At 36.1% G+C, this 12179-nt stretch overlaps 1 protein-coding gene across 3 annotated transcripts in view; it reads right to left on the reverse strand.

Annotated features, from left to right (window-relative positions):
* MINDY4 (MINDY lysine 48 deubiquitinase 4) overlaps positions 1–12179 on the reverse strand; it is an 82472-nt gene that overhangs the window by 23203 nt on the left and 47090 nt on the right. For all 3 annotated transcript variants that reach the window (XM_084508667.1, XM_084508668.1, XM_084508669.1), the window contains exons 14-15: positions 5078–5141; positions 2620–2781 (exon numbers count right to left, since the gene is read on the reverse strand). In XM_084508667.1, the coding sequence (XP_084364793.1) occupies positions 2620–2781; positions 5078–5141 (226 nt within the window). The remainder of the gene's footprint in view (positions 1–2619; positions 2782–5077; positions 5142–12179) is intronic.

A 12179-nucleotide genomic window follows, 5' to 3' on the forward strand; every position in this document is an offset into this window, starting at 1 on the left:
GTTTATGACAGAACAAAAATAAGCTTTGTGCTTGTAACAGCTTTCAACAGCTTTGTGCTGTTGAAAAAGGGAAGAACTGTTACATCAGCTTGCAAATGTCGAGTTGATAGGGATTAATTGTTTAGGTGGCAGGTTAGAGTACAAGTAAGAGTGTTAATCAGAGGAAACTAAGTAAGTGATCAGTCAAGTTTAATGTAAGAAAGAACATCCAAAGCACAAGATGTGTAGTAGATAACATCAAAATCTTTACATTTAGTGTTACAGGTACCTGCCAATCTCTTTTTAAACTTGCTTATATTTTAAAGTAGACATGTGAGAAAAAAATATAAGATCATAGTTATATACATTACAATCAATTGATAAATGTCTATCTGAATAGAGAGGCAAGAACTTTATGGATACAGATTTTTAAGAGAGAGCCTACTTTACATCAGGACATAAAAATATCCTGCATTATCCCCTGAGAAATTGACTGAATGTGACCTAGAGGGAGTTGTCCAGCTCTAATGTCTATGATTCACAATATATCATGCTTAGGATCTTCTTACTTCTTGGGGGGGGAAAAAAAAAAAAAAAAAAAAAAAAGATAAATGACAGTTCCAGTTCTTTTCCATTCCTGGTTTCAGTTACCATCCTCATAGCCACAATGTAATTGGATGCTGGAGCTACTTACTTAAATGTGGAGAGGAAGAAAACAGTCAGTTTGAAAGACTTGCAGGCAAATTCTATTCTCAGTTCCAACACAGCATACTATCAGTGCCATTTATTTTCTCTAAATTGCTTTAAACTAGTAAGTTTGTAACAGAAAGCAGAATCTGTCCCCTCATGCTGAAGCCACAGTAGGGACTCCCCTGACCTGTGAACAAAATCCAACAGAAAGTTTTGTCCTAGTCCTTAGATGGGCATGCTCTGAGACGTATGAACTGAAATGCAGAGCAGATGTTCTTAAAAAAAAAAAAAAAAAAAAAAACAAAAAAAAAACACAGAGAGAGAGACAATTTTCATCAGATGCTTAAGTGGTGTAGAATCAAAACCAAAACAACAACAACAAAAACACAACGTGTACCAGGGCTTCTGTAACCAATTAAGAAAACAGATCACTGCTCCTGAGTCCAGCTCCCAAGCTGGAAGGAAAGGACATCCTCCATCATATAATTTGCAGAGTAAGTGGAAGACAGTGTCTGGTTCTCTGAGTAACTTTTTATTTTGTTTTTAGAGGGCAGATGAGAAAGAAATAGCTCTTACTTACACTGACCTCACTGACCATTTTGCTATTTAGAAGTCATTTTCCTCACTGGAGAATGGAAAAAATGCTATAGTAGTGTAAAACCTTTTTTTGAGGTTTTAAGTGTTACATTCTTTATATGAAAGGGCAGAGAGCTTGAAATAGAAAAAGAAGTTAAGATATTTTTAGTTCAGTTTACTCGGAATTAATCTGATTTAAATACACTGGTACTCTCTTGACTGAATTGAAACCTTATTATGATCTTGCGAATAATGTAAAGCATTGCATTAATTAACAATAATAAAATTAGAATTCTCAGTAGTAAGAAAATGTAACTGACTTCAGCCATATGGGAAATAGTTAAAATCAAGCTTTGCTTTCAGTCACACAATAATATTAGATCAGTACAAACAAATTCTTTACTAACCGTTTTCAAATTTGTATAGAGGCACTGACTGCAAATCCAGATGGGACCATTGCAATTATCTAATCTAGCATCTAACACAGGCAAGAGACTTTCAAATAATATCCCAGCATCAAACACAAGATTGCCTGTTTAAGATAGAACAAGTCTTTAGGAAAGACGTCTGTTGTGTTGATAACATCTGTTGATGGCGAATCAGGGAAATCCTTATGCAATTTTTTCCAGAGGTAAATTAATAGTTGTTACTTCTTTGAAAATTTTAATCTGTCTTTTAGTTTTCATGATAAATACAACTAAAATATTAATTTCAAAGCCATGTTAAAGGGAACTTTACCATTTTATAGCCAGATTCATCAATTTTCTCTTATTATTATTGCTAATACAATATTATTAATTCCACCACAGCATGGAGCAGACGATGCAATCAGTCTGGCTCCACATCACATAGGAATTCATGGAAAACTGAGTATTTAAGGTGAGCTTCAGCTCCAGATCCAGTCACTTATATTTATATGACTAAAATATGTACTCACATGCGAGCTGGGTGTCTCATGTCCACTACTATCAGTGGAGATTTGATGAATACAACCAGGGGAACTTGTTCTGCAGACACCTACGCTTAGTCGGGTCAACAGCTTTTGGCTCCAGAGACTGCACTGACTAGGTCCTAGTTCACATGACGTACGTAGTAGTGTTTAGTCTGTGAGCTGACTTCCATTCCAGGAGATCAGTTACAAAAACACAAGATTTAGATGCTCTAGATTACCCAAGCCATTTACAAAGGGTTGGCAGTTGTGACACTGACCTCCATCCAGAAGGAAAACCATGCTCTACCTTTGGACATCTGAATCCTCTGAGTGAACAATTGAATTAAGCCCATAATTTCTTAGTTGCTATATTCACTCCAAGCCAATTTTAATTTTGTTAATTGTTTTCTTTTTAATTAAAATCAGAAGAATGCAAACCATACCTGGCAAACATCGTAGTGCTCAAAGAGAGACAGCAAACCAATATCACTGCGGCTTGTGATGCCTTTCAAGATCGTAATATTTCCATTTCCAGAATTCAGCTCTATCACATCATTGAAAACATTGGACACAGCTTTGCCAGTCAAAAGCAAGTTCACTAATTCCTGTTTATGACATTAAAAAAAAAAAAAAAAGTTAACTATCTTGTCTGTACCAGACATTAGTACAAGCTTAATTCAGTGTTGATAAAGTTACACATAAAATCACAGAATGGGTTGGGTTGGAAGGGACTTCCAGGCTGCCCCCAACTCCATCCAGCCTGGCCTTGGGCACTGCCAGGGATGGGGCAGCCACAGCTCCTCTGGGTGGCCTGGACCAGGGCCTCATCAGTCTCAGAGTGAAGAATTTCCTCCTAACATCTAATCTAAATCTCTTCTCTTTTAGTTTGAAACCATTCCCCCAGTCCTATCACTAACTGACCATGTAAGAAGTTGCTCTTCATCTTTTTTATAAGCTCTTTTTAGGTAACAAAAGGCCACTATAGGGTATTCTCAGACCATTCTCTTCTCCAGGCTGAACAATTACAGCTCTCTCAGCCTGTCTTTGTAGGAGAGGTGCATCCTCATGGCCTTCCTCTGGATGTGCTTCAACATATCCACATCCTTCTTGTTCTAGAGCTCCCAGGCCTGGATACAAGACTCCAAGTGGATCCTCACAAGAGCAGAGCACCTGCCTCCCTCCACTTGCTACCCTCTCCTCTGGTGATGTAGCCCAGGATGCAGTGGCCCTTCTGGGCTGCAAGCACACACTGCTGGCTCATGACAAGCTTTTTTCCACCAAAACCCCCAAATCCTTCTCTGCAGAGCTGCTCTCAGTGTGTTCTTCACCCCCTATGTACTCATGGCTGGGATCGCCCCAGCCCAGGTGCAACACCTTGCACTTGGACTTGGACCTCATTAGGTTCACATGGGCCCACTTCTCAAGCTCATCCTGGTCCCTCTGGATGGCATCCCATCCAATTTGCAGATTAGTGTTTTTGTTTAACTTAAAACGTTATGGTGTCCCTTTTTCTGTACAATGAAAGTTACAACATGAATGATATCAATTAAAAGCTCTACACTACTATCCCAATACTTCTGCATGTGCATAGTAATGTGTTTTCCACATTGGACAAGACTTGTTAAAAGATTTTCTTGCCAGGGTGTATGTGTGTGTGTATTTGCACACATGCATGTGCATGAAGCTCAAGGAACAATGACACCAAACATTTTGCATAGCATAAGAGCCAGAAAGGGTCAACTAGGACATAACAGCAAATAACATATGTAGCAGCATATGTTAGTCTGCTGATATGTAGCAGCAGACTGTGGTACAGCAACGAATGAATGGTTAGCTTCAGCTAACCACTAATAAATAACATATGGCAAGAAACATGAAGGAAAATAAGAATATAGTTTCCAGAAGAAAAAAATAAAAATAAAATATTATGCCCTAAAACATGACTAACACTGTTATTGTCAGTTTGGACTTGATGTTTGACTTTAGAAATAACTGCACACAGTTATATCCCAATGTTTCTCCTGGAGGACTCCCCAAAGTTTACAGGTTTTTACTGATGCTTATGGGACTTCCAAGACCCCAAGTGATGTTCCACCACCTGTTTGAGGAATCACCATGTAACCACAGCATAAAAGTCTCGTATTGATAGTAAAAGAGAAGAACATGAAGCTTGCTTTTTTTCAGCCAGAATGGCAGTACATTTAATGGCTGTCACCATATTCAGACCACATTACTTATGCCCATGTCACAGTTTTCAGGTAATCCATGTCCCAGAATTTTGTGATCTACATTCCACCTTCAGTGTTTTCAACCAGATGGACACCTCTGCAGGCCTAGAGCCAGGCAGTAGGAGACATTTAGTACAGGGCATGAGCTAGAATTAGACTACATAAAGTTATGAGCCTAAGTGATAGACAGCAATTCAGAATCCTTATTTTCAAGCACCACGTGTCTACCGGATACAGCTATAATCAATGAGTCTCCAGTTTGAAGCACCAGTTAGCTTTAGTCAGCATCAGCTGTTGGCTGAGCAGGGCTCGTTTATGGAGGAGCTGTACAGTGGGACATGGAACCTTGATCACTCTTCTGAAATGGAGGAAGGAAACACAGGTTTCAGTTTCAGTGGCATTACAACATTGAAACCAACTAGGGATTTCAAAGGGGCAGATGAGGGGAGTAGAGGTAGATTCAGACCAGGAAAAAAAAAAAAAAAAAAAAAAGCAGAGACTCTGAAAGCAAAAACAACAGTCTGCCAAAGTGAAGTGCAATGATAAACAATAAAGACGAAGATGCTTAACATTCTGGGGAAATGCTAAAGAAATGCTATCTCTTCCCAGAGGTCAGTTCACAGCTCTCTGTGCAGAGTCATATGATATCTCCAAGACTTCATGTTTAACTTACCTGAGTACAATAGCCATGGCTGCCGATCAAACGGTTCGTAAGCACATCAAAATCATTGCGCACCCTGAAAAGAGTAGGGAATACTTAAGCCCAATTGCTTCTTTTCATTTGACTTAAAAATCTCTAAATCTTGTGGAAAAATGCTGTTTCCCAAGTATGAATAGAACTTTACATTTTGGAATTCTTTTAAGCTGAATTTTCACACAGGGAAAAAAGACTATCAACTAGACCTGTAGCAAGCAGAATTTAATTACAGCTAGACTGAGGAACACAGCTGTAGAGGAAAGGAGAAACCGTTCTTGCACAAGGTAGAACTTTAAAAGTCAGAACTACTGACCATTTGTCTTACAGAATGAGCTAGATAAAATGTTCTCACAGATACATGCATTTGTTATTCCTGTCATTAACTCTTGGGGTATATCCACAGACTGAAGACAATATTATCTATGCTTTATATTCTCAATGCAAAGGCTCCAGGTGTACACTTATTATAATACTGCCACATGGTTCCTTCTATTTTATGACACCAAAGTCCATGAAATTGCATCACTGATAATTATGGAGTACTATCTCTCAAAGCCAAGTTCCCTCTCCTATAACTCCTGGAATAATTCAGTTAGTGATAGGTTGGTGCCCTAAAACAAAATTTGAAGAAGGAAAGCAGAAAGAAAGAGAATGCTTTGTTTTGTGATAAAGCAACAGTTGAATTGGTCTGGTTACACTAGAGCTACCTTGAATTTTTCTTTCAACATGGCATGCTCTGTTAAAAAATTCATTTTTTAAGTAAAAAGCCGGGATATCTCTGCATTTACTGTCTTCATCCCAAATATTACAAAATTATTTTTCACCTGGGATTTATGTGAGTGACAAAATTGGAATGTTATGTATAACTTTCAAGATCTCCAGCCCTAATGATCCTTAGAGTCATTAAAATTTGTCATAGCCATCAAATCACACCAATTCCCCTTTTATTTTTAATTTGAAAGATAATTTACAAGTTAGTCTCAATAATAAAAAAGTTTTATAATAGCATCTCTTGCTAGTGGGAAATCAAAGAAATGGCCACAGAAAGCATGCCTGTGATATGGAAAAGTCTCTCATGCAACATTGTGAGGAATAGATGGGATAATAATAATCTTTGGATTTCAGCCATTTTTTAGTTTGAGAAACAGTTTCATCTTGAAAATGCTGTTGCCTTGTTTGAAATGAGTAGACTATACAATATGCGTCAGTTAGGGACGATGGGACATACGAGAAAGACAATAGGAGGAAGTTCTAATTTCATCTGTAGGTACAAACAATATGGGAGCTGAGGTGTATCTCAGATTTTTAAGAAGAAACACATCTGCCTTTCAAATCATCTCTGCTGATGAGGAAACAAACATCAGGCATATAGCTAGAAGATTTACACCTATTCTAAATCATTTTAAGATTATTATCCATACCTCCCAAAGACTTACAAACTTCAATGCAGGTGTATTCATTGTGTTACAATAAAAGGCATCAGCTTTTCAGAAGTGGAAGTACCCTTTGTGTATTGTAAACACACCAGGTAACTACAACAATGTGTTTTGTTTTCTGCTGGACTGTGAAGAGATTCATTGATGACAAGCAAATATGAAGCATTTGTCCATTCTGGTATCTTGGCTACCAGGTGTGAAACCAAATACAGCAAATAAATTGTTACCACTAATTCTACTTTGTCCCTGCGTGGAAATTTCCATTTATCACTTTATAATCACATTGAAACAGAAAACCCCATTAATTTTAAGCCATGAGACTTTTAAGAATCCTGGTCATCCTCAGTACATAAGTCTAAGTGGAGTGAGGTACAAGTACGTTGACTGCTGGCTCATAATGGTGGTCATTGCCTCAACTGGTAATATTGTAGTCTTTGAAACTACTCAATTAGAAAACAGGATATGATTTTGAAAATGAAGAAATATATGAAATTGAACGTATGTAAGCACTGCCTTCAATAGGAAGATGTTCTTGAGCCAGTTCTTTAGCCAGTTCATAATCAAAAGAGTGATAATGAGATCTGCTAAATTTCAGATCAGTACATAAGATCTCACATGACATTCACCTTCTCAGATTAACATAATAATGGACATAAAGGCTTGCTTTCAACTTTTACTATGTTTCAGTTTTTGCCCTGACATTCCTTCAGCTGCTGAATTCTCCACTCAGTGGTGATTGAACTGTCCAGCTTTTCTGATGCATTGACAAAAATGTAGACATATTTTATATGTTTGTAGAACCTAAAAAACATGGCAGAACTAATCTCCATGTAGTTTAATTAATTTGGTACTTTTTTTTTTTTATTTATTTTAGATTCAAATAGTGAGATATTTACATCATAGGGCATAACTTTTTCATCATTCAGTTTGCAACCAGATTTTTTCTTTTTCAGTATGTATTCAATATATAATGTAATAACTACATAAATAATAAATAACTTTATAGTAATATAATATAATGTGTTTTCTTATATAATATTTATATTTTCACATTATTTTTATATAAAGCTAGTGTGTGTTATTATGTGGCAAAGCCAAAAATGCATAGGTGGCTTTGGAGCCAGCAGCTGGGGAAATCTTATCATGACAGAAATCAATCAAAAACACTTAATCTGAAATGTATGTATTTTTTCATGGTTTCTAATGCTGATAGTTTTAGAATGCCTGATACAGTCTTTCCAAAAATACATGTATGATCATATATTGTAAATTTCATTTTCTTCATGTTCCTGTTGATGATTCTGTGTTAATATTCAGCCCCGATGAAACTGCTAATCAGAAGTTAAAAAATCACAGAAGAAAAAAAAACACTGAAAGATTTTTTATAAAAACAAAAACAACACAAAATCAACTAATGTATTTACGGAGGGTTTAAAGTACTGGAGATGTATAGATGTTCTGAGTCAACCCTTCCGCAGGTCTGAACTGTGACATAACATGCTGACATCAAGGCAGCTGTGACAGTTCCTATTACTCAGAAATTTGCCTCATGTTTTCAACACACTCATCCATTCTGGGATATACACATTAAAAAAAAAATAAATAAAATTATTCTAAGAGCTTAGGACAGGTGAAGAAAAATAGCATACTTAGATGAAACTGTAAAAGCAGTATAAGCCTTAGCACTGATAGCGTGTTGATAAAATAAATTATTGTGAATTGTAGCACTCTAGTGAAGTTTTAAAGTGTATATATACAAATCCAAAACATAAACATTTTGAGCACTGTAATCAGATGAACTTTTTCTAAATAACACCAAGTTAGATAAATAAAACATTTTAAAAATGCTTCATACACACTAATTTACAATGTATTTCCAGGAAAACCCTTGCCAAGTCTTTAATGGAGAACATCTGAACATTGCATATTAAATACAAAAGTCAGAGACAAACTTAACAGTAGGAAGAGTTCCAGCCTATCACTAAACGAGCTGGTTAATGCTAGTTATTTTAACTTAGATATCATTCAGATTGATAGCAACTTCAGAACACAGCAAAATGAAATAATATAAAACAAAAAAATGGTGCGTTTAAGTAAGTGTTAGCTGTTTTAAAGCCTTTAACTCTGTGGCAAAACTGTAATTGAGAATTGGTGACCTCACTTTGTTCATGGCAACAGACAGCTATATTAACAAACACACAATTACAAGTCTACTCCCAAAATAGAATTTGGGTTGGGAGGGAGAAAAACTCCTCTTCAAGCACAAGGATTTCAAATAATTACAATGGGGATGTGGAAAATGACAGGATGGGTGACTGGCTTATTGTGTAAATGTTCCTTTTTTTTTTTTTTTTTTTTTTTTTTTTTTTTTTTTTTTAATACTGGCACACTGCAAAGGTTATAAACGAATGCTTAAAAAAGAAGGGAAGAGCTGCTCTGTTAAAAATAAATAAATAAATTCTGTTTGGGATGCAAACCAATAAAAGCAAGGAAGTGGTTTCAATTCTTCATTTATCACTTTTTTCACAGGCCTGATAATTTCACAAAGTTCTTGAAATGTACACGTACAATCATGCGCATTTAATTCATCAGCTCTGCTGCTACAGGGTGCTTACACCCTACAAGAGGTATTTATGTTTCAGAGGGATAGGTCTAATGCAGAAAGTGATTAAGCAATTGGCATATTCAACACATCATTCAATTTTTCAGAATAAATTATCTTTCTTATTGAATGCAACACGTCCCTCTGAGCTGAGCACATTATGGAAAGATCTTAAACTAGGATCTTTTTAACCATAGTGACCTTATATTTAGCAAATGGAGCTGAACAGTACATAGTATAAAAGGAGGCTCGCTGAAATTTGGCAAAAATGTGACCATATTTTCATTACTGCTCTACTTTTTAATAGAATCAGACTTCTATTTTGCCTCTTTGGAGACTTTTTTAAAAAATACACCTTATATCCCTAAAATCAAAAGTATTCATTTCTGAAAGGATTTAATTTCCTCCAGGAAAGGGAAAAAACAAGACTGGGAAGATGACAAAGCTAATTTGTCACTTAGGGATGGGCTATTTTTTTATATCTAAAGATGAACATGTCTTCAGCTAATCATTCTTGGCTTCTTTACATTTCAGTATGTGGAAAAAAAAAAAAAAAAAAAAAAAAAGTAGTAAATCCTGAAGTAATTTACAAGACCTTCTAAATAATGTTCAGAGCAGAGGAAGAAACTACTGGGAAATGTCTTTTCCATGTCTGACGAATGTGAAGAGAGCCTACCACGATTTGGTTATGACCATCTAATTGTTACATAATGAGGTCTGGAAAGATAAATCATACTCACGAATACGTCAGCATTGCAGACAGACTCAGTATATATTTTTGGTTTACAAGCTGAGAAATACAGTTGCTATAGAAATAACGTCTCATAGCTAGCTTTGACAAAACTGTCCTTGCTCAGACAAGCCAACTAAATTCAATGCATGAACAGCCACTTTCGAATAGTAAGTTTGATTCAGGTTTTAACTTGACAATGACAGGAATTGAACATTTTGATTCTTGGGTTTACTGGAAGCATGCAAAAGATGACTTCACAGACAGAATAGATGAGTTCATCTCATGATAAGTTAAGCTTTACAAAGATAGAGTGAAACCAGAAAGAGTTCAGAGGGCCAGAAGAAACCCTGTCAAATGGACCAGCTTCCCTATGAGAAGTGACTGTACAGATCATATACAGACAACTTACAGCCATAGCTACAAAAGGACACAACTGATGTATTACAACAGAGGATCAAACATTTCTCAATGATAAGGAAATGAATAAAGAACGCGTGCTCAGCACTTTTCATAACATGAACTAGGCAACACTCTTTAGACTTAACAGGCAAGCTGTTCAAGCTAAAAAAAGGAAAAACTCTATCACACGGCACATAACTACATTGGGGAACTCATTGCCACAGGATGTTCTGGAGGCCAAAAGAATAAAAGGGTTCAAAAAGGGTTTAGACAAATTCATGGAGGATAGGTTCATCAAGGGCTAATAAACTCGATGGTCCGGATACAACTGCCAGCTTAGGAAGTCTCTGAATTACTGACTATCGGAAACATGGAGAAAATACCAGCACAATAATTGCACTATATTCACCCCGTTTCTTATGCAGTTTCCTTCAGCAGCTACAGCTTTCCACTATCAAAGACAGACTACTAGGCTGGATGGACTTTTGCTTTAATCCTAAATGGACAGTCTTATTAAATCCACATATCTCAGATAATTGTCAGATTGATGCTCTGCATTTACATAAGCCATGATGTAGACTATAGCCTGGGATAATGTTGAGCTGCAGACACAGGAAAAAGATGACATGCTCTGACTGGTAAACTCTGGCCATCTCATATCTCCTTCACAGATAACCACATTTCTTAGTTCCTTCTTGGTTTCTCATACTTTTTGCAGTGGTAGCTTAGGAACCCAAAATCTAATCATAGTTTGACTAGGTTTATTGAGTCACAGACTAAGTTTACTGATGCATTTTCATTTTGTGCAAATATTGTTCTTTAAATTAAATAACTCTTCTCAGTCCTTCTTGTTTCCTTAGGCACACTTCCCTCCTATGTTGTAGAATATATTCATGTCCTGTCTCAATTTATTTTATTTTATTTGGTTAGAAAAGATAAACACTTTTTTTTTGTGTCCTTTTATAAGACAAATTTCTCATTACCCCGGTCTTCTCTTCACCAATGCTTCTTCCAGCTTTAATGGGTGAGCCAATGGGTAACACAGTATTTCAATGAGGATATATCAGTACCTTGCACTATTCTGCAGTATTTCTTCACCTCCTCAAACTATTTACTGTAATACATCCTAAGAGCAGATCCAATGCTATTTTATATTGCTGGCTCAAAGACATCCTGTGCTCCTCAGCTTTTCTCAACTCTTTACCCTTCCATTTATAACTCATGGACTGTAACAGCACAGCAGTGAGTACTCTCTGTTTGCATGACCCTGTAGTTTCTGCAGTTAAAACAAATTCTTTTTTTATTGCCCTCAGCATGAAGCAAAGCCAACTCTCTGTACAGTATGATTCCTTTTCTGTATTGACAATGCCTTTCAATTTTGATTCATTAGTACATTTCATTAGCGCACCACTCCCTTCTCAACATAACTGAAGGGAATATTAAGAAAGATTAATCTCAGAGTGATCACTGATCAACTTTATCAGTAACCTTCTCCTTGCTGATAACTCTTCTGAGCACCTTTCTTTATCACCCATACAATTTTTAAAAGATCTCTTATCTTCACATTAGTAAATGAATTCTCAGGTGGCATGAAATCAAGTGCAAAAACATCTTATTATCTCACCCTTAACTAATTTTATTCTGACGTTATTAGTTGTTGTTGTGTTTTGTTTGTTTTTGTTTATTTTTTCCAGTTTAACTAACAATTCTCTGTTTGATTCTATAATTGCATGCTTACTGAAGTTCAGATAGAATTCATTTATTTAATTTCCCATTTTAAAAAATCTGTTCTTTATCAAAGTAGAATATAAGTTCAGTCTTGTATAACCTATCTTCATTAAAAACAGACTGCATTCTCCACCATTTTCTATTTACCTTTGCAGTTAGTTACTCTCTTTTCAGAATTTT

Source organism: Aythya ferina (assembly GCF_964211825.1).
Source record: "Aythya ferina genome assembly, chromosome: 2".
Lineage (NCBI taxonomy): Eukaryota > Metazoa > Chordata > Aves > Anseriformes > Anatidae > Aythya > Aythya ferina.